The sequence below is a fragment of the Dunckerocampus dactyliophorus genome, chromosome 9 (assembly GCF_027744805.1).
Source record: "Dunckerocampus dactyliophorus isolate RoL2022-P2 chromosome 9, RoL_Ddac_1.1, whole genome shotgun sequence".
NCBI lineage: Eukaryota > Metazoa > Chordata > Actinopteri > Syngnathiformes > Syngnathidae > Dunckerocampus > Dunckerocampus dactyliophorus.
In genome coordinates, this window is record NC_072827.1 from 14,237,633 (window position 1) to 14,265,516 (window position 27,884).

Here is a 27,884-nt window from a genome sequence, read left to right on the forward strand (position 1 = left end):
TGGAAAAAAACATGTATTCAATCAAAAGTTAAAAAAATCTTTCTGTGTAACATCTTTCTGTGTACTAAATATCTCATGTTACGACGTGGACACCTGCGGCTTATGGACAGGTGTGGCCTATATATGTACAAATGTTTTTTTCCTCTTTAAATTTAGTAAGTGCGGCAAATATACTGGTGCACTCTATAGTCCAGCATTATGGTGATTGTTAATATTGTACAAAACATAAAAGAGAACTAGTTACGTGCGTGCGGCGGATAAATACATTGGCGGACTGGCAGAGTAACATGTAGTCGCATCACTACACTGAGAGGAAGGACAACATCACTTTTGCTCTTTTTAAGTCAACTATATAAATTTAATCTCCATTATGTCTTCCAAAGCAGTGAGGCAGACTTGTCTGGTGGCAGCACAAAAAAAGTGAAAGTGAAATGAGACATTCAGAAATGAACATTGGCTGCTTGCCCTGTCCAAGCTGTTGAAACACAGCAACCATTATGAAGGATAAATATGTATCTTTGAACATGTGAAACAATCTGCTCCTATGAAATGGACAGTGATAACAGCATAACCAACATAGTGCTCTCATTAGTGAGACTTCCTCCTCCCAATAAGCCTGTCTTGCAATGCCGCGCAATGTGCCAGACAGCCACAGTGATACCCATAAGAAACTGTTCTCTTTTTTTTATTACCGTTTCAATAAAATGTTGTATTTAGTGTTTTATTGTTGTATTTTAGATGCATTTCATATGTTCTGTGTACAATGTGAGTGATTTAGAAGCTCATTTAGGTATAAGATCTGACCAAAGCTCGACTTGCATCACAGTCTAGGAATGGAAGTTGTATGTAACCTGAGGACGACCTGTAGTTATGTTGTTGGAGTTTCATGCTGCTTGGTGATAACAATGTAGTTAACAATACTACAACACGTGTTAACATAAAAGGACCGCTTTTTCATAGAAATGTCCGCTTTGGATCCCACATTTTATGTCGACAAAAGCGGTCGACCATGTATGTCAACGTCGGCTTAAGCGGTGAGTTGGTCCACATAAACAGATTGTCAACATAAACGGGCTCCACTGGACTCAAATTGTGTCCTATCTGAGCATGTGTACAAATGCTTGTGTTTCAAATGACGGAACACACTCCAGGAGTGAAACAGCAGTCTCTTATCTGCATTACGCTCTCCATCCTACTGTCTCTGGTTGTACTCTTACAATCTGATATTTTCTTGTTATTTCTCCTGTCAGATCTTCTATTAATCATTTTATCTTCCACTCAGCTTTCCTTTTTTCCACAGACGTCGTCATTTCTCGTCACTGCCAGCACCTTAATCAGCTCAACTGTCAAAAACACATTCTTCTTTCACCTCGTGCGCGCGCACACACGCACACACAAATCTGTTCACATTGCCTCCCACTCTTTGATATGAAAAAGGCATTTGTTCTGTAAAAGATTATTCCGAGCTTGCTCCAATAGCAGATGTCCCCTTCTTTTGCACATTTTTGTTTCCAACCTTCTGTATTTGGAACCTTCTCTCATTTTTTCCCCTTCCACAGCATGCTTCACTAAGGGACTGACACTGAGCTCATGATATACACACACACTTAGTAAGAGGAGAGCCTGACAAATGTCCTTGCTATTGTGTGCATGTAAATGACACTGTAGATGAGGTGAATTTGAAGAGTGAGGTCAGAAGTGTTTACCAGATTCAGTGTAAACACACACACGCAACGCACACTCACCCACACAGATAACATAGTTTGATTCTGGTCAACACTGCCAACACCACAGCACATGCATGCTTGTTCAACCACTCCCACATTTGCAAACACACAGCGGCAGAATACACACTTTTGAACAAAGAGCTCTGCATACAGATACAATGATTACAGCTTATGTGCACACTCATGCATGCTCATACACAAAAAAAGAGTAGATGAAAGAGTTTTAACATTGAAAACAGTACACTGAAATGACAGCAGAGCCTTGACAACACGAGAGGAAGAACATGGTGAGAAAGACGACAGCATTGATTAAAAGTGTAGGCTAGATGACTATCTTTCCTGGTTATTTTTAGTTTGTTACACCTCCGTAACCTTGATTAGTTTGATTTTACTTGGTGTGTGTCTTTTATTGCAGCTGCTCAAAATGGAATCAAATAAATTCCCCTGCAATAACAAAAACAATTCTTTAAAAAAAAAGTACAAAAGCAATTTCAGCAGAAGTTGCATGTGAATGCTGAAATGCCGAACTGAAATGTAGAATGAACGTTGAACTATCCTATAAATGTGTTGAAATGTATTCACCGACTGAGGATCGATCTAGCAACCATGATGTTGGGAGATGACCACTCTAGTAAAAAAAAAAAAAAAAAAAAAGTAAAACTTTTACTTGCGTAGCGCTTTTCTACCTTAAAAGGTACTAAATCCTCCTGATGACACAGCATCAAGTATATTGCCCAAGGATACTTCGACATGGTCACGGGAGGACAGAGGATCAAACCAGCCAACCATCAGGTTGCGAGACGACCACTCTACCACTTGAGCCATGCCGCCCCCAAAAAGCAAAGTGATTGAAAAAATGTTCTGAATAAAATGCATCATGCTTTAAGTTAGATGAATCCAAAAAATCCTTCTGTGTTTCAATTATTGTTCTGATAAAAGTGCTGCTACACCATCCACACAATGTTATGGACCGCCATTGTTTCAAAGCTTGAGAGGGAGTTTGGACCTGCCATGTGTCTAATTATTGTTAAATTAACAAACCTTTATAACAAGTTACCCTCACCACTTTAAATGAGGTACTCACCCTCATGTGTATGAAGTGTGCTGTTCACCGTGGGAGGGGGTGTGTGGTCGTTAGTCTGACAAACCAGTCCTATGGGACCATTCACTTGGTTCATAAGGTCAGCCAGGATAGCGGAGTTGTCAAATGTGCAATTTGGGGAAAAGCCATGTTGTGTCTGAAAACATTAAACAAAACAAGACACATGCAGTTAATGGTAATGTCTGGCAAAAGGCATCATTCAATGTCTCATTGAACGAAATGAAGGAAAATGTTGAAAAAGTTGACACAAATTGAATAATAAAATTACAGTAATCCTTTGTTTATCGCGGTTAACTGTTTCCCGACCTGACCATGATAACTGAATTTCCGCCAAGTAGGATTCTTTTTTTATAAATGGAATATTTTCATATATACAGCAAAGAAAATATGTTTATGCCCTTCTAAATAAGGGTTTTAACATTATTAGATATCTCTAGACATTAAATAACACCCCTATAGTCACCTTTACACTCATATTACCCAACATGGTAGACATAATCAGAGAAAGTAAGTCAATGAAGACATAAAAAGCCTCGAGCTAGTGTGTGTTGCAATACACAGGTTTCAGACATTTAGTTTAATTTTAGCTTGGAGTAGAATAGTAGCACAGTAGCTTGTGTTATTCTCCTTATGATTTATTATTATGATGATTATTATGTTGTTATTATTATTGTGCCTTCTGAGAGATCATTCAAACCTACTTTAAAAACTCTGATGCTTGTGTGTTTCATCAAACATTACAGGAACATTACTGACACCTAGTGATCAGTGTAGAATACTACATATCATCTTTGAATGCACCTAATGAATGCCTCAGATGTATATTTTAGTTCATTTAGCCATTTTTATGCTTGATGCCTCATTTTGACAAAACATACATATACAGTCAAACTTGTCAAAAGCGGCCACTAGAGGGAGTCTGCAAAAGTAGCCGCTATAGACAGGTGGCCTCTATAGACAGGTTGGCGTCCAGTTTGAATGTTGACCAGTAGAGGAAAAAAAAGAAAAAAAAAGGGAAAAAAATAATAATAATAATGTTGACCAGTAGAGGGCACTGCGGACTGCTGATAAAAGTTGGGCTTGTTATTATCATGGTTCATGGTTTTAATCCTGAACATGCATGAGTCAAACAGTAGCACATCACATAGTACAATTCACAATTTTGCTTGTCCAAAAAGGAGTAGGAAGAAGCAAAGCTTATTTAATCCTACCCCTCATCAGTTTCACATCAGTTGCAATACATTTATTCACCTCTTGTTCTTCCAAGTGTACTTTGTAGGTCTACATGACAATGTAGTGCAATCATAGCCAAGGTTTTTACTTACTAAAAGGAAGCTAGAGGCTTAATAATAACTGATAACTGATAAAATACTTCAGTTAAGTACAACCAAACTCAGTTTTGCTCCCGCTGCCGCATGCATGCTAGCATATGTTTTTTTTTTTTTTTTTTTTTTTTTTTTTTTATTGTAGCATCGCTGCGAGCACGTCCTGTTCCCAGCCTACTTTGCGGTAATGTTTTGGTGCAAATGCTCTTAAAGTTACATGTTTGACCACGAAATAGCAAGCTCAAAAGAAGACGGCTTTTTTATGTGGAACAACTGACAGTTTGTGTGGATCTTGTGAATGATTGTGACTGAGCTAGGACTCAGTAATTAAAGTCTACACACGACGCCTTCATTGATTGAAAAACAAAACTTTTTCGTGCATGAAGCTTCTACTTGAGTTGGTAATTTGGCTGCTATATGCAGGCAGATATTGACCAAGGGAGACAAAATGGGTGGCCCTGGCCGCGTTGGACAGGTGACTGCTATACACAGGGTCTATAACGTAAATTTGCTGGGGGGGGATTTTTCAGTGGCTGCTATAGGCAGGTGGCCCTTCTATAAAGGTGGCCGCTAAAACAGGTTTGACTGTAATTTACTTAAATATGATAGAAAAAAAACATGAGAGTGAAGCCCCGAAATTCAAACTGCGATGTGGCGAGGGGTGACTGTAAACTAAACTGCATTTACAAGCTTTCTTTTTTTTTGTTTTAAATGCCATTTCTACAGAGATGTATTACTGAGAGAGAAAACAGTGTTTAACAGGGATGACTGCTAAAAGTTTGGAAAGTCACGTCAATGACAAACTAAAACTAAAAATTCGGCAGCAGTACAAACAGTTGACCCTCTTAAGATGCTGATGAAAACACAACAGGCATTTCAGTGTTGTGATATCTTTTTATGAGTCTTCTTTGGGAATTTAATTAGCATATATTTCTAGTATGTCTGTGTAAGCAGAAAATTTGTAATAATTAACATAATGCATATGCATGGCGTTTTCTGTCCCTCTTTAGAATGAGAACTCAAACTAAGAAAAAAAAAAAAAGACTGTTTGTTAGAACTCTCAAATCTCAATTCCCATGCAGCAATATCGTCTGGTGGCACGCATCTCACAGTTACATTTAAAAGCAATGAACACAAACCGGTGAGATGAGCAGCGTTTGGGGTTTTGTTGATGTTTACACACATCTCCAGTTTCTGATCCACATTCATGATACAGATCTGAACATTGTTATGTTAATGTGTGATCCACTCTCTCCATATTTCTTGACTCAACATAATCTCTAACTAAAATGCTTGGGAGCTTTTACATTTAGGCTACGTTCACACTGCAGGGCATGGTGCCCAATTTGGATTCAGATTTTTTATGAGGTTGTTGACCCAAAAAAAAAAAATGCAACTTGTTAATGTGAACGCAAAGCGTCCGGAAAGTGACGTGCACGGTTAAAGGCACCACGTCACACACATTTCCGTGTGTTTAGGGAAGTAAAAATTGCTGCAGTGTGTGATCTAGTGATGTGCGATACCGCTGATTTAATTTCCGATCCGATACTTGGTCAAATTCAGGCTGGGATCAGCGATACCGATGTGATACTTTGTACAAATACACCTAATGTGTCTGGTAAATTTTAAAAAGGTCGTGTACAGTATTTCAAATCATAGCATTTATTTTAAAAACAGATTTATTTTAAACCTTGAAGTACACTGAGGTAGCGGAGTGATTTACAGTATAGCCAAGCTATTATACAACATCAGAAAAAAACAACGGACAAAATCACATAGTGGTGTGGTGTGCCCCCTTCCTGATTTCTTATTTTTTTGCATGTTTGTCACACCTAAATGTTTCAGATTGTCAAATAAATTTGAATATTAATCAGTGACAACACAACTGAACACAAAATGCAGTTTTTAAAGTAAACTTTTTATTATAAAGGGAGAAAAAAAATCCAAACCTACATGTCCTTGTGTGAAAAAGTGATTGTCCCATCAACGTAATGACTGGCTGGGTCACCCTTAGCAACAACAACTGCAATCAAGTGTTTGTGATAACTTGCGATGAGTCTCTTACAGCGCTGTGGAGGAATTTTGGCCCGCTCATCTTTGCAGAATTGTTGTAATTAAACCACATGGGAGGGTTTTCCAGCATGAAGCGCCTTTTTAAGGTCATGCCACAGCATCTCAATAGGATTCAGGTCAGGACTTTGACTAAGCCACTCCAAAGTCTTCATTTTGTTTTTCTTGTTTTTTTGCCTAAATTAAGGATTTGCAAGCATAGAACTGGCTAAATGAACTCAAATACAAATATAAAGCATTAAAAAGTTGCATTCAAAAATGATATGTATCCTACACCTCAGTAGGTGTCAGTGTCAGTAATGCTGCTGTAATGTTCGTTGAGACACACAAGCACCAGACTTGATTGCCGGAACAACATACTTTTATTGCAGGTTTGAATGATCTCACAACAGGCAATAAATAAAAACACGGCATCCTGTTGAGGCCATTGCCCATGCCAAGCTAAGATTGAAATCTGAACCGATGACGTCAGTTCCTGTCCACCCTCCACTCAGTTCCCCTAGCAACGGAACACATTAACAGCAACACATACATTATATATGTCTTAAATGGGTTATTTTCTCTTATTATGTCTACTATAATATGTGATACAAGTGTAAAGTTGACTATAGGGGTGTTATTTCATGTCTGCAGGGCTCTAATAATGTTGAAAACCGTATTTAGAAGGTCGCAAACATATCACTTATGACGGTCGGGTTGGAACCAATTAACTACGATAAACGAAGGACCACTGTGTTATCATGTAATTGTATATTACCAACTTAGGGTGAATGAGATCAGTTTTCTGCAGAAAAAAAAAAGACTATTTTGGAGAAAAAAAAAATTGAAAAAATTCGCTAATTTGCAGGACCGTGAATGCTGCATTGCGAATGTGCATGGATCCAATGCATATACTTTTCTTCCACTACAAGCAGTCGGTGCAAAAAAGACCATTTGAGCCATATAACAAGCTCAGTGTGTGCAAGGCCTTTGACAGATTATACTGAGCAATGCAAAATGGATCCCTTCAATAGCAGCCAGGATAAAAAGAATCTTTTTACCCATAAAGAAAAGAGATTCAGCTAAGAGATGAACACTAAGTCACACACATGCATACACAGGAAAAAGCACAAGAACAAAACAAGTGTAACTGCTCTTTTGCAGCTGGCTGGTAAGAGCAGAAAAGCAAGCAGGGAGACGAGTGTTAAGTATAAACTGAGCTAAAAGGACTGAAAAATCAGAGTGAAGAAAAAGGCCATTCAAGTCAATAGATTATGGGATAAAAAATATACGTACTTCACTTTTACTCCACTTGTACTGAAGAAATGAAAATTGAAAACGGTCTAAATACAAGTCCCTGAATTTCGAAAGTATTATAAGTGTATTTCTTATTGATCACTGATGTCATTATTCCAATATCAATCGCTATATTCTGCAAAAATATGTGCTCTATGGTACCAAATACCAATAATTTAGTGCCAGGTTTGTATCATTAGGATTGCAGTGGACTTTCTTTGCATATGACACTTACCAAATTTCAAATATTACCTCATTTGAAATATTACCTCATTTCAAATATGTGTACTGCGATGTGTACTACTGAGTGTGTACCTTCAGAACTCTCATCACCACAAGTTGGATGGTCCCTCTGACATTTCCCTCATGTGACATCGAACGGCGGAGTGTCTCCATGGCAACATGATTAGAGTGTCCAAGCAGAGATTCCCCGTTCACGGCTACCAGCTGGTCATTGACACGCAGACGTCCATCCTATACCACAAACACACGTACATATGTTCACTACATGTGCTTCAACCTAAAGTCTTGGGGACTCCATGGTACAATCAAAGAACCACAATTAGCTTTTGTATATTGGCCCTCGGCACATTCTAAAAATGTGATTAAACAAGAAAATAAAAAAACAGCAGCAAAAATTGATAAAGACATAGAAGCAGTAATTTTACAAGAATAATTATGAAATATTAAGATAGTAAAATAATAATATTTTAATACATAATTTTTATTTATTTTTTTTTATTGGTCCTGGACAGCAAAAATTGAAATTTTGAGAGAATAGAGCCAAAATAGTAGAAGAATAATCATACTTTTAAGAGAAAAAAGCAGCATAAAGTTGTAATATTTCAGACTAAAATAGGTAATTAAAAAAAAAAAGTGGTTCAAAAAGAAATCAAAGAATAAAGCTGCAATTTTTTTTAGAAATTAGGTGTAAAGGTCATTCAGCATGTATGATTGCTAGCAGCTAGCGATCATACAACAGGAAACAGGCAGTCCTGCACGAAGGAGATTGATTGACAAAGGTCTACAGCCAGTCAGAACGCAGAACACAATAAGCAGGTTCTCCCTAAGCCAATCAGGACTGTTGTGGCTCTATATTTACACAAACTGGACGCGTCTTCAACTCTCACATGAGTATGCAACACCCTCTACTGGTAGCAGTAGTAAATACAATAACAGACACATGCAACAGATCACCGATAGATCACTCTATTACACCACAAGGACGCAGTAAAAAAAAAAAAAAAAAAAAAAGTGCAAAATTGCACTTACAAAATTCTGCAAAAGAGCGAATCCACGACAGGTGAACCGCAATGTACTATACTTTCATTTTGTTATTGTTTTTTTTTTATTTTTGGGTGACATGAGCACATTAAATAAATGCCTTTTTGGTAAAAGTTGTTGGACAGTCACCTTGTATGCTGCCCCTCCGTGAATAATGGATTTGATGAAAATTCCTAGGTCTTCCCCGGTTTCCCTTGACTTGTTTCCTTTGAGGCTAACACCGAGCCCCGCTGAGCCAGTGTCATTGAGGGGCACCTCGAACATGAGCTGTTCTTTTCCATTCTCCAAAATGAAGCCCGTGTCACGGGACCTATCATCTTTCTAAGAGAGAAAGAAAAAAAACAGAATGTGAGTGACTTGAATCATCTAAAAATGTCATATTTGAGGTTCTCCATTGTAAGGAAAGGTTGTTAGCCACACAGAGCACATCTACTAGTAAATTACCTTGACTCCATTCTTTTCAAAGCAACTCTTTACACTGCCCAGATGCACAGACACAAAAATGGATGGAAAGTCCAAGGCCAGTTTTCTAATTTCAGTAAAAATTAAAAAATGAAACATCCATATCGTCAATATGGACAAAGTAGTGGGATGCCTGGCTATTACAATACTAGGGTTGGCAGTAAGGGTTGGCCCTTACATTGCTGTTATAACTAAGGATGTCCGATACAATGATATTGGCATAAAATGAAATATGCAACCATATCAGTATTGTTTTTTCTGTCAATAATGGTATCAGTGCATGAGTGCACCCTGTGCTCCACAAAGTAACAAGTCCAGTGTGTCTGCGGGGAGGAATTATTTCCAATTTTTGCCATCTGATTGTAAATATACAATTTGCAATGACTATAAAGGGTTATGTTTTGCTGTTTGGGCATAATGAAGTTCCACCAAAACAGTAGTGCTGATTACGAATGACAAACAGGTACCGTTGGATGTGCTCTGCAGCAACCACTAAGGAGCTGCACATTGCACCAACAGGAAACAGAAAACCAAACAAAGAGCACAAAAAAGGAAACAATGTGAAAACTAAGGAAAACTGAAGTCCATGCTCCCATGCAGAACATGACCTAAAGCACTGGTTATGCAACGGGGGCGTAATACTTTAATACTTCTAATCTAAAATCACACCTCAGGAAAATCACTCTCACACGCAGCCACATGAAGAATCATGGCACTTTTTCAATAACTTTTATTGCACATTGTAGTATTTGTCTTATTTTGCACAAACAGTGTTTATTTGTGAAATGCATCCAGTAGAAAAAACACAATGTGTTCATTACACAACATTAGACAATACTGGATAGTGGTAAAAAAATAAATAAAAAGTCAGTATTGCACATTTTTGTAATAATAATGTTCAATATTTTATAATTTAATAAGGAATGTAAAAAATTGATTTTAACTTTTTATGAGTTTTTAAAATATTTTTCATATAATTTATAATTTTGATTAATGGGAACAAGTTGTCCATACAATATATGTGTGCCGTAAGTATTAACTTTAAAATCTAAGTACATATTCATAGAATGGTGGCAAAGGTGGAACTAAATGAAAATGTAAAATGAGGCTGATGAGAAAAAGAAACAAAAATTACAATGACAACAGGATATTTTTGGTGTGTATAATAAATCATTGCTCATTTCCTTTTTTTTTTAAATATTGACTGAGCTCAAGAACAAAAAATGAACACGTCCTCTTTCTCCTGTTTTCATCAAACTAGTTCCCCAAAGCTACCATGGAGCATGTATCCTAATCATGCTGTAAAAGCTGGGCAAAGCAGAGGACATCCATCACCATCATCAAAGTACAGTAAGCATATGTTCCACAGCATATAGTCCTATTTGCAAGGAGCTTGCAGTTACAACCAGTACGGGGATAATCCGTCAGTACCTGCCTCAGGTGAAAACAGACATAATAAGCATCCATCATGATCCAAGCAGCAACTGCAAATAGTATGCATGACGACGACTAAAAGGGTCAACAAGATGCGAGAGGACCTGTTTCCAGGGTTACGTGATGCATCCAGCTATACAAATAGAGCTTATTTCAACACCCTTACATTTGATTACTTCTTACTCATGTACTAGGCATGTTACACGGCCAACACAAAACTTATTTTATGGAAAAGGCATGTACTCGATGGTACTTTGTAAAGAATTTACACCAACGCATCCATATCAATTCATATTCACCCCTGATCAAAATTTTTAGACCAGTTGAAAAAATGAAAAAAAATACATTTTGTACTGTTGGATCTTAAGGAGGTTCTAAGTGAGCTTCCAAATACAAAAAGAAGAAATGGGAGTGAGACAGAAATTTTTTTGACGAAGCAATTTATTGCAAACAACCAAGTGAAAAAGGCTGCTGATCAAAAGTTGAAAACTGCAGCCTTTAAAAGCCATTTTCTCCTCAAAAGAATGTGGATACAATTTCATTTTCTGTAAGGTATTCAACCTGTCATGATCTCCTGATGGAAGAGGCAAAAATGCGTTCTCTCTTTGAACACGGTCGGATTGTTGAGAAGAAATGCCACCTTGACGGTCCCGATTTCTTCGAACGTTACTGGCATGACAAGGAGATCCCACCTGAGATGTTCTCTACAGGTCACAGTGGAGGGGGTGCCATCATGAGTTGGGGGGTGTTTTCTCTTTCAATGGAACAATGGAGCTTCAGGTTGTGTAGGGGTGTCAAACGGCAGCTGGCTATGTTGAGATGTTGCAGGGGGTCATCCCCCATGACTGAAGGCCCTCGTCTGTGTGGTAATGACTGGGTTTTTCAACAGGACAAAGCCGCAGTTCAAAATGCCAGGCTGTCAGAGGAATAATGGAGAGGAATAGAGGAATAACTCTTTTGGACCATTTTGCGTGTTCCCCTAATCTAAATCCAATTGAGAACATCTGGGGATGGATGGCAAGGGAAGTTTACAAAAATGGACATCGGTTCCAGACAGTGAATGCTTTCTTCACCACCTGGAGAAACATTCCCACTAGCCTCCTGGAAACGCTGGCATCAAGCATGCCCAAACCAATTTGTGAGGTGATTAACGAGAATGGTGCAGCTACTCATTACGGAGTCCTTTTTTGAACATATTATTTCTATTTTAGGGGGCTTTTTGTTTTTTTTTAGATATGGTCTCAAACTTTTGATCAGCCTATTTCACTTTAATTTTTGTTTGCAGGAAATTGTTTACTCAAAAATGTTTTTGTCTCACTCCCGCTTACATTGCATTGCAGCTCTAATTCAAACCTCCTTAAGATCCAACAGTGCAAAATGTAAATTCTTGCAACTGGTCTTAAAAGTTTGATCAGGAGTACATACGGGAGAGGTTAAATCACTGTATAAGACAAAAAATAATAAACACAACTATTGTATGTTTGTGTGTTTTTCTGTCGCCTGTCATGAAAAGCTGTTAAATGCACTTAATCAAATGCATCTCATTATATTAAAAGATGTTTGCAAATGAACACCCCCATGCTGATCATTTAACATATTAATGACTGACTGCAAAGATGGATCAACTGGATTATATACCATTAACAAGAAGGCTCAGTGCCTGTGGTTTATTCAACCAAGCATGACCAATATGAAAGATTGACAGAAATTATAGTTAGAGGAGAGCAACTAAAGCACACGCACACACACACACACACACACACACACACACACAAATCATTTACATGTGTGAGGGGCTTGTAGTTTTCATTTGAATTTAGCAATATTGCAGTTAATCTGCAAGAGGAATTGAAAGCAGGTCATTAAATACAGATGGTTTCACTATATTGTGTACCTCTTATGTTGCTATGTAATATAATGTATATACACTGCTTAAAAAAATTAAAGGAACACTTGGAAAACACATCAGATCTAAACTGGGGGGAAAAATGACCTTGAATATCTTTCCTGATAATAAGTGGGTGATGTATTAGTAACAAAATGATGCCACATAATTTGATAGAAATGAAAATGATCACCCTATAGAGGGAGGAAATCAAAGACACCCCAAAAATGAAAGTGAAAAAATGATGCAGCACACTGGTCCATTTTGCCAAAATGTCATTGTAGCAACTCAAAATGATTCTCAATAGTTTGTGTGGCCCCCACGTGCTTGTACGCATGCCTGACAAGGTCGGTGCATGCTCCTAATGAGACTACGGATGGTGTCCTGGGAGATCTCCTCCCAGATCTGGACCAGGGCATCACTGCGGTACTTGGACGCATGGAGGAGATTCCAGGAGACAAGTAGTTACTCCAGGAGAGCTGGACAGGGCCATAGAAGGTCCTTCAACCCTCAGCAGGATCGGTATCTGCTTCTTTGTGCAAGGAGGAACAGGATGAGCACTGCCAGAGCCCTACAACATGACCTCCAGCAGGCCACTGGTGTGAATGTTTCTGACCAAACAATCAGAAGCAGGCTCCATGAGGGTGGCCTGAGGGCCCGACGTCCTGTAGTGGGCCCTGTGCTCACTGCCCAGCACCGTAGAGCTCGATTGGCATTTGCCATAGACCACCAGAATTGGCAACTACACCACTGGTGCCCTGTGCTCTTCCCTGATGAGAGCAAGTTCAACCTGAGCACATGTGACAGACGTGAAAGGGTCTGGAGATGCCGTGGAGAACGTTATGCTGCCTGCAACATCATTCAGCATGACCGGTTTGGTGGTGGGTCAGTGATGGTCTGGGGAGGCATATCCCTGGAAGGACGCACAGACCTCTACAGGTTAGATAATGGCACCCTGACTGCTATTAGGTATCGGGATGAAATCCTTGCACCCATTGTCAGAACCTACGCTGGTGCAGTGGAACCTGGGTTCCTCCCGGTCCACGACAATGCCCGACCGCATGTGGCTAGTGTATGCAGGTAGTTCCTGGAGGATGAAGGAATTGATACCATTGACTGGCCCCCACGTTCACCTGACCTAAACCCAATAGAACACCTCTGGGACATTATGTTTAGGTCCATCCGGCACCGCCGGGTTGCTCCTCAGACTGTCCAGGAGCTCATGGATGCCCTGGTCCAGATCTGGGAGGAGATCCCCCAGGACACCATCCGTAGTCTCATTAGTACAAGCACGTGGGGGCCACACAAACTACTGAGAATCATTTTGAGTTGCTACAATGACATTTTAGGCAAATGGACCAGTGTGCTGCATCATTTTTTCACTTTCATTTTTGGGGTGTCTTTGATTTCCCCCCTCTATAGGGTGATCATTTTCATTTCTATCAAATTATGTGGCATCATTTTGTTACTAATACATCACCCACTTATTATCAGGAAAGATATTCAAGATCATTTTTCCCCAGTTTAGATCTGCCTTAATTTATATTTATAATAAAGTGTACTAAAGAAATGATGCTAATAAAGGAGAATACAGAGTCAAGGAAACAAAAAGGAGACACTCAACTGATACCCCTTAAGATGCCACACTAAGCTGCCCTGGAGCTTGTATGTGTGTGTGTGTGTGTGTGTGAGTGTGTGTGTGTGTGTACAAAGGTCTCCGAGGTTACAACAGATAGTGAAATGTATAAGAAAGATTATACCGTGTGAGGTCACGATGGTGATGTCATGAGTGGAAAGCAACACATATGCCATCTATAAAACCTGCCAACTAAAAACCTGACAAGCTGAGGGGCACTCAAACCGTGCTATTTTTTTTGCAGAATTTAATCACCCAACAACATAAAAATCATGTTTAAAAAAATTGTACAATGTTAAATTCAGGAAAAATAGCAGCAAACAAAACGTTGCACTCACAAAACATTCATTCCAGTGATAACAATCGTGATGATTTGGACACCACCAGATTTTTAAATCCGGTGGTGTTAAAAGTGTGTGTTCGAAGCAAAACAGAAGCTGTTCAAGGCTCTTCCCAGGCTAGATAACGTGCGTGATGGCGACGGACACGAAAGGTTATTGTTATTGAATTGTCCAAAGTACTTGTACTCTGTACATTGATTATATTATCTGTTGCAGCTTGTCGCTGTTAACTTTTTGCAAAGAGCACATCCATAATGACTTCCACTGCAAATCATTTTACAGGACGCAGTTACAGTTCATATCAAAGTCACTCATTAAATCCATGATATTCATGTCAGATTTTTGTGTCGTTTTTTTCCCCACCACCCAATATCCAATTCCATATATTTCCAATAATATAGTGATGTTCACACACAATGGCAACATGGTAAAAAGTCAGTTGTAAGTGCAGTGTGAAAGGGGTTGTGAACTAGTAAATCATTGTATAAGCACTTGGTTTGATTTCCGGAAGTGGCCACAGGTTTCCAGAAACAGTCCTTGTCCTTTGTGAGTATTATTTCTTCTATTCCTGTCACTGATCTAGCTAACTTAGAAGTGGAATTCTTGTTGTGTGAAAACATCAAATGGTTTTTCAAGGCAATATGTATGTGCAATTAATTAACTACAGCATGTGTGTTTATTTCTGTATAACCTTCAATACCACGATTGTATGCTTAAGTACAAGTGATGTGTCAGTGTGTGTGTGTGTGTGTGTGTGTGTAGAAGTGTAGTGATGTGTTGGCTCTGCGGTGAGCACAGATGTTAACATATAACACCAGATGGCAGTCTGAAGTTACACATCGGCAGTGGGGGAGGAGCTCGAGATGATGGGTACATTAATTTTTTCACTTTCACTTTCTCAGTGCCTCAAACATAACCAAGCTGTTAGGATTTATCAATGCTAATCAGTAAACCATCAGACAAAAATGCATTTCTAAAACAGCTCTCCGTCTAATTAAAATCTGAGAACAAGTGATTATTACTACATTCCAATAGTTGGGGGATAACTTAAGCATTTCTTATTCCTGTTCATGCATTATGTGTTCATTACAGAATGGTTCTGATGATGCTCAGATACAGTATGTAGTAATAATGATAACAAAAGAAAAATATAATTGTTAAATAATAATAAAGGCCTAATTTTGCAGTTTTGCCGTGGTTGTCATACACTGTCTTGGTCATCGTACAATAGCGTCTAACAAACTAGACTGTTTGCCCTGTACTGTTTCATTCTGCAGAACTGACATCCCAAACGAAGCACCCTGCGCTTTTGTGACTCACTGTGCATTTTGTTTTTGTTTTTTATTTCGTGCAACTGCCACAAAAAGTTGAAACTGCCAGCAATTTGATAAAGTGAGAAACACTATTGAATTCAAGAAAAAACTCATCGTGAATTCTGAAAATGGCATCGCTTCCCTTCATCCCACTTCACTTCTTGCCGTCTTCACCAACAAGCGTATTCAATAAAAGTTAAAATTTATGCTCAGTGTTCATTTATCTATTTCAGTTATCATTTACAACAATTTCACATTTTTTTTCATCATGTAAAACTATAATTAGAATGTGTAAAAAGTGTTTGTGATCATTTTTTTGGATGTCTGGAACAGATTCATTGGATTTGCATTATTTCTGAGGGAAAATCTGCTTCGGTTTTCTTCTGACCTTTTGTAGCAAATAAACAGAGGTACCACTGTCAAGACAAAAACATTCACACTCACAACCCCACCGATGGACAATTTAGAGTCAACGTAGTCACTCCTTGTCAAAAACAACAAACCGATGATACCTTCTATACCCTGTTGGTATGCATAATTTATTGTACACACTCACTAAATAATCATCTCTAAAACACACACTACTTTATTGACATATTCAAGCTGAGCTCAGCTACTCTATGAGAAATTGCAGTTCAGCCATATAATTAATCAGTTCTCACGATTAACTGTAATGGAGAGTCAATCCAACCATTTTTCACATTCATTCTTTAATTCCAGGCAATCGAGCTGGAGCCTCATCGATCTGCCTTTTTCTCCGATACAAATTATCACAACATCCCATTTTGGCAAAAAAAAAAAGCATCAGCATTTGTAGAGAGACAATTTCTAGATGACTTTGTAAGTGTCCTCAATGTAAAACAACTCCTTCAAAGAAACGCTTTTCTTGTATGAACAAAAGCCCAAAAAGTTTAGGGAACTCAATTCTTACATAATGTGTTTGTTGCGCTCTCAAATTGTACTTCGAAAATGTTTCTAACTCATTCATTGTGGTTATAGTCTGTATCTTGTTTCAGTTAAAATATCACTTGCACTTTTCATCGCGATGGGAGAAGGCTTCATTTTATATCAAAACAAATTACATTTATAATCAATAAAATGGATATGCCCTGTGGAGGGTAGGCATCGTTGTCAAAAGTGAGTAAAAATATTGCAAATGTTGTGTTAAAAAGATGAAAGATGGAAAACGGGGATGCAAGGGGTTAGTTACAGAAAGATGTACCAATTATGGTGAAAAGAAATTACAGTGGAACCCCGGCTTCATTCTCGGTTATCGTGCGGCCAAACTGTGTGCCTACCAAACTAGTCGAATGGCCAAACAAAGCATCCACAGCTTCTTGACTCAGTCTATGTGAAGAATGGATAGTGGTTCCTTTAGAGTAGGGACAATAAGGGCCCTGTCACACCTGGACGATTTAGGGAGCGCATGCCTGACGTGATCATTTTGATGGCATACGTTGAACTGCCGACGGGTTTTTTTTTTCAATTTTGGGCGTATACATAGCGTATTCATAACGAGGTGGACGTAAACATAACGCATTAGTAATTTATATAGAACGTTTCTATAACTTATAGACAACTTATACCAACGAATGAGTAGCGTGTTGCCGGTGTTCACAATTTATGCCCAACGCCCAACGCCTGTCATACCTTGACGATTTAGCCAGCTTACGCCAACGTATGAAAAATTTGGCCAATACGCTGGCGTACGTCCAATAAGTTATGGGTAAGTTTTGTATAAGTTAAGAGCATGCTGAAGCACGCCGGCATTCGTCATAGTACGTCCAAGTCGTCCAAAAATGTTGTGCGTGCACAAAACATTTCGACGTACAGTATGTCAACGTATGATTAATACGTCCCGCATCCGCGGGCAATAAGTTATGTGCTCGTTGACGCCCGTTCACACACGTTATTTGTAAGTTACGTACAAGTCAAAATACGTCAACATACCTTGAGACAGAACTGTCTTCTTGGCGAGTGAAGATGGAGGCTGTCGTTGTTGTATTTGCAGGTAAGTTTGCAGCTTGACCAGTAGAGGGTACTGTGACACTGGGAAAGTGGTAGCGTATGCAGCCTACACCACAGGTCTCAGACTCACACGAACATTAATTTTTCATATTAAGACGGGGGCCGCAAACTATCGTCCCGGGGGCCGCGAGTGTGAGACCCCTGGTGTAGGCTGCATACGCTACCACTCATGAATTTGTGACTTGCTAATGCATTAATAAAGTTGATAAAAAAGTCAAAACAAGTTGGTTCCATTCCCAGTGTCACAGTGCCCTCTACTGGTCAAGCTGCAAACTTACCTGCAAATACAATAACAACAGCCTCCATCTTCACTCGCCAAGAAGACAGTTCTGTCTCAAGGTATGTTGACGTATTTTGACTTGTACGTAACTTACAAATAACGTGTGTGAACGGGCGTCAACGATTGCATAACTTATTGCCCGTGGATGCGGGACGTATTAATCATACGTTGACATACGTTGAAATGTTTTGTGCATGCACAAAATTTTTGGACGACTTGTATGTACTATGATGTATGCCGGCTTGCTTCAGCGTGTTCTTAACTTATACAAAACTTACCCATAACTTATTGGACGTACGCCAGCGTATTGGCCAATTTTTTCATACGTTGGCGTAAGCTGGCTAAATCGTCAAGGTGTGACAGAGCCTTTAAGAGTTTATAGTAGAGTAGAGAGTATAGACAGATTACAGCAAGGAATCAGGGTTTCGTGCTAATATTCTTGGATTTTTGGAACAGATAACCATAGAAAACCTGTTTACAACTTTCTAAATATGTTTAACATTATCAGAGTCATCTAGACATGAAATAACACCCTCTATAGTCACATTTACACTCATATTACCCAATATAGTAGACATGATAAGAGAAAATAGGCCATATAGTACATAAATAATGCATAAATAAGACTGAAACATGATGGCATTGTTTCTACACAGTACGTCCTGTATTGGCTATTGTCTTATCAATGTAACATTACTGACACCTAGTGACCAGTGTACAATACTAGATATCACAACATGTCTTTGAATGTGTCAGCTCAAAAATACATAAAATTAGCTAAAATATGCACATTTTTTGACTAATAATTGGCCATAATCAACAACAAAACAGCACAGATTTTTTATACATTCATATATTTTTGAAAAAATGTGATAGAGTGAAGCCGCGAAATTCAAAGGGCAAAGGATGCCTGTAATTGAATTGACATTTCTTATGGGAAAAAATTATTCGGTTTTAATAAATTTCAGTTTTGGAAAGAATGAATGACGAAAACCGAGGTTCCACTGTATTCTAGTGTAGCAGTATGGACTTGTGGGTAATGTGTGCATCTAAAAATACTTTATTTGTGGTCAGGTCACACAGTGAAGTTGAACTTTTTTTTTTTTTTTCCAAAGAACAGAAATAAAGGAAGAGAAAGGCACGACATTCAAAATCAGAATAAATTAAATATGTATTTTATTAAATAAAAGACAGTGGAAAGCAGCAGTGGTTGAGTAACAAGATTACGTTCAGGTTTTACAGTGTGCTCAATGTGCACCACAAAACCACATGGCAAACGTAATGCCCCATTCACTTTCAAGTTAATCTCAACAAAAGTAAAAATAATTATTGATATAAGGTGAGTTTGGCATCATCCAGAAAAGCCTGTTGACTGACCAACAATCCAGAGAGAGACTGATAATATTAAGTGATTGGTGGAGGAAAAGCTTCGGTCTAAATATAAATCGTTAACTGGACCTTACCATCTCGCGGGGGAGAAACATATCTTCTTGCCGTAGAACCACAAGACAAACACTCTCTCCATGCCGCGTGCTGCGCAGCATGCACACCAACTCCTCTTGGCCGACACCCGTTATATCCACGCCGTTTACCTAAACAAACACAGAAACCATGAAAACATACCAGCACCGTTAACATTAACATCACAGCAAACGTATTCTGTTAAATGGTTACCAGCACCTCTAATATGCGGTCTCCTGATTGCAAACGTCCATCTTTAACAGCGGCCCCACGTGGGAGAATGTTTTTGACAAGAATTGGCCCAGGACCATGGACTGAAGAATCTCTGGTTACCACCGTAAAGCCAAGACCCTCCGAACCTAGAAACCCGTTCAGGAGTGTACAAATGAACACAAAGTTATAAAGTGAGAAAGACAATAGAAAGACATACCAGCAGACCTATTAAAAGACTTCTATAGATGATGATAGGCCATATCCAGATCTTTAGAACATTGATTTTGTTGGTACATCCCCATTGACATATAAACATTTGGCGCAATAAACAATATACAATACAAACGATAGAAATGTGGCCTAAGATAGATCACTCTATCACAATAATGCATGGTGATGATGCAACCTAGCCATGACCTGCAAAGTTGAGAGCGACAAGCTGCAACAGGCTGCAACTAGTGATTTGCAACACCACTGATTTCCTTTCTGATACTGGGTCAAATTCAGGCTGGTATCCGATACCGGTATTCTGTACATCTACACCTGATGTGTCTGGTAAATTTTAAAAAGTGTATTTCCAATCATAGCACAGTTCATAGCATAAAGAATACAATTCATCAAATACTTTGGTATATTGAGGTAGCGGCTTGATTTACAATACTGTACAGCCAAGCAACCACACAACAACAGAAAAATCAAACAGAGGGCAAAGTCATATAAAATATGTGAAAAAGGTGCTTTAAACAAGAAAAAAAAACAAATAATATAACATTATTAAAATAAATTATAAACTACTATTAGAATGAAAACAATCAATTCAAAATCAGAATTAAGCCATTAGGGCTGCTACGGCCAGTCTAAGTGCAAAAAACGCAAGAAACACACAGAGGGTGTGAGTCTGGCATGCTGATTTTTGAGCCGCAGAGGTTCTTTGTCATGTCAAACAAACTCTACGGGCACTTTCGTTTTTGTCAGGTTGCAAGACACAGTCATGCACTTCATACGTTGTCTGTACGGCCAAGGTGTGTCTTCTGTATATTTTTCTGGTGTCAGGTTTGGGCAAAATGTCAGTTTTTTTCATATATCGCATTTGCAGACTCCATATGTGTGTCGTGTGCCAAACGTGCACCCCACATACGTAATTAGTGCGGCCAACGCAGGTTCAGATACTTCATACGTCCTCCATGAGTGTTGAGTCAGTCGGTCGAGCGGATCGACACTGAAATATCAATAGTTTTTCATGCGCTAAAGTCGATTCTTAAATCAAATTATAAATACCGTAATTTCCGGTGTATAAACCGCTACTTGTTTTCTTAAACTTTGAACCCTGTGGCTTATACAGTGGTGCGGCTCATTTATGGCTAAAGTCTAATCTCGTGACCTCTCCTTTACTTCAGAACTAATAATAATTGTTTAAATACTGTGCTGCTCGCAAGTCAGTGAGGAACAAATTGCAAACAAATTGCATTATGGGAAATCTTTAACTCTTTTTTTATTTAGAAATCCTATTGGAACATGTTTATATATTTATTATGTATACCTTTTGAGTGTTAAGTTCCTGTGTGATGAGTTTAGTGTTCTTTGTAAGATGACATTGGGAGTCAGACTGTTATATTGAGTAATGACCTCGTTGTGAGTTTTTTCCATAGCTCATGATTGGCTCCTGTCAAATAAAGAGCTGCCTGGTCCTTGCGGACTTGTGCGTGCCACAATATACCACTTTAGGACATGGACATGTGCGGCTTATAGTCCGGTGCGGCTTTCATATGTACAAATCTGTTTTTTTCCTCTAAATTTGGTGGGTACGGCTTGCACACTGAAATGTACTTTTGATATACTTATGATTTCGTCCTCTGTTTTTTCTGTCGTTGTATATTAGCTTGGCTATTTTTGTAAATCACCCTGCTACCTCAACATACTTCAAGGTTTAAAATAAATCAATAAATTACTCGATGTCTTGTATTCTTTATGCTTTATGATATGATTTGAAATACTGTACTCCACGCTAATACCAGCCTAAATTTTAGCCAGTATCGGATCGGGGAGGAGAGAAAAATGGGGCAGAGAGGGAGTAAAAGCAAAAGAGAGAGACTTTGCGGTGATCTTACTCATTCACGGTCAGCACAACTACGTTGTACATGAAAAACAAAAAACAGCAATTTGGGAAATACAACAACTTGCACATACAAAAAACGGACGTCAGTTGTAACCTAGGCGTTAGTTACTTACAGTACCACAATGATACACATTACCTCAAATGACTGAAGTATAAAAGTATCAATATTTGGATTTGAGTATCAGTTTTAGAGCCTAAAGATCTGGTATTGGGAGGTATCAATATTTCAGTATCAATCTGCACATCACTGGCTGCAACTCGTGATCAATGTAATGTAGCCGCTGTACCTAGCACTAAAGCATGTCCTTCGCGTTGACATTTTTCCCTCCTACTAATCATGTCCATAAGTGTTACTGACGATGCAGCAAACACTGACCACACCCCATTTTACTGGCAACATAGAATGAGAAACTTACCTAAGCACTGGTAAGAAACAAAGTAATGACATGCTTTGCTTTGTGCTGTGGATAACAGATAGGAGCCTATATGTGCATTGCTGTAAAACAATGCATGTATCTACAAAAGAGCTCAGTTATAGGGCAAAATAGGGGAAACTGAAGTATAGAACAGTAAAGAGTAAATGAGGTATAAGTCTAATGCAGTCAAAGAGTGAATGTTCTGGAAAGAGAAGTAAGGAAGATTAAAATACTAATCAGTGAAAAACAGGCGCACACACACACAATGTGCAAGAAAGCGCTCAAACATGAATGTCAGTGCCCAATACACAGAGACTGCTTGTGTTTTATAGACCTCATTTAGTCTGGTCTCTTTAGCACAGCCAAGTCAGCAGTTTGGTCTGCGATGAATTCATATCAGCAGAAATGAACAGATCAATAAAGACTTAATAGACCTTGAAGAGAACAAGTCGAGAAGATGGAGAGAGAAAAGGAGAGACCCAGCCAGGGAAAAGGCAAGAACAAAATAAAAACCAGCTGAATTGTATACATTCAGAGAACCGTGAGAAATAAATATAAAGCTAATATCAACATTATAATAATACATATTGAAACTACTGCTAGAAAATAGTCTCAAATGTGCCCCTTCTGAGAGGTAAAGTATCACCTCACCGGTTAAATTCCCCCTGAAGTTACAAATTCAAATAAAGATTTCCTAAAAAGAATAAGTTGCATAAAATGTTGAATTGAGTTTGAATTGCTATTAAGTTACGTGAGACGCCGGGTTAACTGGGCGTGTACAGTGGAACCTTGGTTAGCGTCACTTACCTGCTTCCAGAAGGTCTGACGCGTACTCTAACCTAAAGGGGGAGTTACAGCCCAACGTACGTGCTGGCTACGTGCAAAAATTGTGAAAATCGCAAGAGACATGCACATTGCCCGCACGGATTTTCAAACCCGCAGACAGCACGCAAAGCCCGTAGGAAGAAAATTGGGATGCAAATTATTTTCTGCATGCAGGAAAACTTTGCATTCAGCCAGGTCGCAAGGACAAGGCAGAGGAGGAGTGCATGTGTTGCAAGTTTAAAAGTACATTGCGTACATTGCCCAGCGCCTCCTCCAACTGTTCTCTCGCCCTCCGTGGACGCACGGGGGCTCCTCACATAGCGTATCCAACATGAATGTGCCTTGCCCGGCCGGCCTCGGCAGGCGGCATCTCCCAGCCAACACTCTGGTTCTCCAGACCTCCGTGGACGGCTGCTCACATAGCGTATCCGACATCGATGTACCTTACCCACAGACGGCGGGCAGCTCTTCCCGCTGTACACTCTGGTTCTCCTGGTCACGATAGCCATAGGTGCCATAGGAAACAATTACACCCATCTTGCAATTGAAGTGAGTGGACTTCACAAGCCTCGTACGATGTCCACCCACGGTACATCCCCAGCGAGTGACACGTAGACAGCCTTACATGAAGCACACCTAGCACGCACGATTTAAAAGCTACCAACAGAAGGCGATCGGCAAGCACGTGGGTGTCACAAACCACTTGCTCCATAAGTATGTTATACTTGCAACCCCTCTGATACCCTACTTCCTCTACGTGCTGGCCAAGGCTAATACATTTTTCAAAAATTGCGCAGCCCGTGTGTGTGGCAACACGTACGGCCGGATGTAAGTCCTGCTTAATCAATTTTTTCCCATAAAAAATCATGTAAATCCAATTAATTCCAAACACAAAACACACTTATTTTTTGTTGTACAATTATAGTTTTACATGCAGAAGACACTTCAAAATGCATATAAATAACAAAAGAAAGGGATAAATTAACATTTAATGTCACTTTTACCTTGATTGAAGTTGTGTGTGTTGACAAAGACGGCAATGTGGCAGCAATTTCATTTTTTGCCATGAGTTATTTCTTGAATTCAGTTGTGTTGGTCACCTAATTTATCAAACTGCTGGCACTTGCAATTTTCTTTGCCTTCATTGTGGATTATCTTTAGGGATGCTCAGATACTTCGGTCACCAATCAGTATCGATTTTCATGCAAAAGCACGTGATCGGCATATGCCAATCTATGGCTTTCAGTGCCGATCCCCTGTGGTTTGTACTATTGCAAAGACCCCTGTGTACAGTGTAGTGTCCTGCTGTAATGTATTGGGTAGTTTCCCCTCCCTCTTTCTTTCACACTGCGCAGGCGTGATGGGGCAAACCCAACATGTCTGCTGCGTGGAACTTGTGGAACTTGTATCCCCTTTGTGCCAGTAATGTAATGTCTGCATCCTTCAACACATGCCACAAAAAATATCTCACCCAGGTAGCACCCTAAAACTTTAATTAAATACGGCATTTGAAGAAGACACACTTGACAGAGTATTGGTGGATTTCCGTGGCTCACTGTGCAGCAACAGTCAATAAAACGGCAGCTAACTTAGTCAACACCCGGCCGTATGTGTGTGACAGTCAGAAGACTACGCTAATAACCTAACGCTAATAAAAAAAATAATAAAATCATTGGACTAGGTGACCAGCCTTTCTCAGCGGTGGAAGACACCAGGTTCCGCTGATTGCTCTCTCACTTGGAGCCCAGTTAAGTGCTACCTGGAAGTCCTGTCAGAGCTCCATCAGACAATGTACTCTTACAAAGAAAATTTCCTTAAATAATTCTCAGCACCATGGACAAAAAATGACTTTGGGGTCCCGCCTTTTTATTTTTTAATCATTACCGATTTTTGGGAGACTCTTGGAATTGTCTAACTTTCCCCCCCATGCGGTGCCCCTGACCAATATAGCTTCATCATAAATATAAAATTTACAGTTAAGAAGTACATAATCAACTGTTGATGACATCATAGTAGGGAGACGAAGCTGACTTCCAGTCTGTGTTTCCATGTATTAGCAAGCTAACAGGGTGCTACCAAGGAGGTTTTGTAATAAAAATACATCAAGAACACAGTTGGACTCAAACTATGTATTAATAACACAACAAGACGTGCACCAAATTGTGCACTAAGTGGAAAAACCAAGTCAAAATGTTGGATGTTAACTAAGAAACACACCAACAGAGCAGACGTAAACCAAGGTTCCACTGTACACAGTATATACCAAGTTCTAAAAAAAAAAAAAAAAATCAAAAGTCAAAGAAAAAGTGGATTAAACAACAAGATGAAGTTTGGAAGCGAACACATGAAGTTTTGCTTTTAATTTCACTGATAATTTGACTCATTGTCTTTAGTTTCCCATCGAGCAACGGCTGAGGCTGCTACCCATGGTGCTTTATGTATCCGCACCATCAAGATTCCAAGTGAGCTGTGCCGTTAAAAGATGATCTGGTAAGATTATCAATTTTCCTGTGTCGGTGTTTAAAAATCATTATAAAGTGATGGACAAAATGTTAACAAAAACACTTTTACTCCACTTTTACTTGGCACAAATGGTGGGTGAGAGTCTTTGGTGACAGACATTTGTAATTATTTTTACACCCAAAACTTAACTTGAATCTTGAAAATCTTTAATTGGATTTCTGAGGACAGATGGCAGTGTTGGGAGGCAGCAGATTGCAGCATTACAGTGATATTAACCACACATGACCTGTACCTGAGTTGTTTTCATATTTACCATTACACCGGGATTACATTTTGAAATTACTAATGTTTATTCCTCCTGCTTGGAAAGCAAACTCAAATATGCATGTATTTATTTTTATTTTTTTTTACTAAACTGTGTCGCACAAGATAACTCACCTTTCTTAAGGTCAATTCTCAATCTGCGTCCTCCTGTCTTACTGGCCGTCAGGCTGGACAGAGTGGGACTTTTTTCAGAAAGTGAGGTTTCATCCCTCCCTTGAGGACTCTATGGTAGATCGAACAGAGAGCAAGCAAAATACTATTGAGTCAAAGGAAAAAGACCAACGCTTGTTCAGAGGTAAATAACCAATACAGGTGGTCCTCAGGTTACGCACGAGCTGCATTCTTAGACTGTGATGGAAGTCGAGTTTTGGTGTAACTCAGTTTTCTTATAACTGCGTTATGTATAGATCACATGAAGGACATAAAATACAGTAAAAAAAAAAGAGTAAATACGACATCTAAATACAAGATCTAAGACGAAATACAAAACTTAATTATAAGATCACAATACTGCTTGGTTATTACTGTCGCTTTCATAGGGGCAGAGATTCTTAAACATGCTCGATGATATTTTTGCAACCTGGCTGTTGTACTGTATATAGTGTTAAGCAATTTCGTGTTTACTGAATGTCTTTGAATGTGACATGTGTCTTGACTGTGTGCGGGAGGACACTTTGCTGATGTTGTTTTGGCCTGGCTGTCCAGTATTAGCCCGTTTTGTTTTTGCAATAAAGAGATTGTTGATCGACCAACTCCTCGTCATCCCAACTTGGGACTCGAAACTTGGAAGACCGTAAACCGAGGACCACCTGCACTGTATATTCAAGTAAAGCTGGTAACATTTGACACGTTCAAGCGTATTTAAAAGGAATGTTAAGGAAGTATCAAGTATGTTGTGTACCATTGACTAGTGATTCTCAACTGGTGGGTTGCGGCTTGATGCTTAAAAAAAAAAAAAGTAATGTAATGACCTGATGTCTGTGAATACACCTCGCTTTCTTGTCTGTCCTATTCGCTTGCTACACCGGCACAAGGTCATGAGGTGCATGCCTAAGCAACCGCTGCAAACAGCCCCTTCAAGTGCTAATTGACATGTTTTTCATTGAAAAATGTCCATAATTTAAGTCGCCGCTTGTCATCGAGGTGTGATGATGGGTCCCACAAACAAACCCGTTGACAATCACTGCCATTAACAATGTTTATACACATTAAAACACAGCAAAAACAAAATCACAGAGTTGTTTTTGTACACAAGCAATTGTGAATATAGTTGGGGCTGAAGGGTTATGTGTGTGTTTCCCATTACAACATACATGAAGACTTGAGGTTGATTTTGTGTGTGCATGTGTGTTTTTTGTAAGTGTTTTTTGTGACTGTTGTAGCTATCTCTGCCAAAGAGTCTAATGATATCAGGTTAGGTTGGCGCAACGGCACTCACAGCAGCTTCCAAAGCGGCAGCGTCTTCAGCCACTCTCACAGCAGGGCTCTCAGGATGCTTGAACACAGGTTTGGATTTGACAAGTGGAGGAGGTTCTTTGGTTTGGGGAATTCGGGGACTGTCGTCAGGATCGGCACTGTTGCTCAACAGCTGACCTATGACGCTCTTCTCAAAGTTTTCTCTGTTGGATGAAGGAAGTACTTCCACGAAAACAACCGGGGAGTGCATTGCCTGCCGGAAGATTTCTTGAGCTCTGACAATTAAAAAAAGAATGGTGACAAAGGCGGCAGACAGAATTGACATCAATTTAGTACTGTGTTGTGAACGCATACTGCCTCATTAACTACATTGATCATGCCATGAATCACATCTGTATTTAATATTAGCATCTACTACAAGTGTTAGGCCAATTAAGAGGCATAAGATGATTAAATATATACATTATACAGCTAAATGATGAATACTT

General features: G+C 39.2%; 1 protein-coding gene across 5 annotated transcripts in view; it reads right to left on the minus strand.

Moving 5' to 3' along the window:
- pard3bb (par-3 family cell polarity regulator beta b) overlaps positions 1 to 27,884 on the minus strand; it is a 201,935-nt gene that overhangs the window by 120,615 nt on the left and 53,436 nt on the right. For 4 of the 5 annotated variants that reach the window (XR_008572425.1, XM_054786859.1, XM_054786860.1 and 1 more), the window contains 8 exons: positions 27,419 to 27,671; positions 26,095 to 26,203; positions 19,843 to 19,982; positions 19,626 to 19,754; positions 8,913 to 9,104; positions 7,815 to 7,973; positions 7,500 to 7,520; positions 2,812 to 2,965 (listed from right to left, as the gene is read on the minus strand). Coding sequence is in view for 4 of the 5 variants with exons in the window: in XM_054786859.1 (XP_054642834.1) it covers positions 2,812 to 2,965; positions 7,500 to 7,520; positions 7,815 to 7,973; positions 8,913 to 9,104; positions 19,626 to 19,754; positions 19,843 to 19,982; positions 26,095 to 26,203; positions 27,419 to 27,671 (1,157 nt within the window). In the remaining variant the exon portion in view is untranslated. The remainder of the gene's footprint in view (positions 1 to 2,811; positions 2,966 to 7,499; positions 7,521 to 7,814; positions 7,974 to 8,912; positions 9,105 to 19,625; positions 19,755 to 19,842; positions 19,983 to 26,094; positions 26,204 to 27,418; positions 27,672 to 27,884) is intronic. The other variant, XM_054786862.1, reaches the window with a different exon arrangement.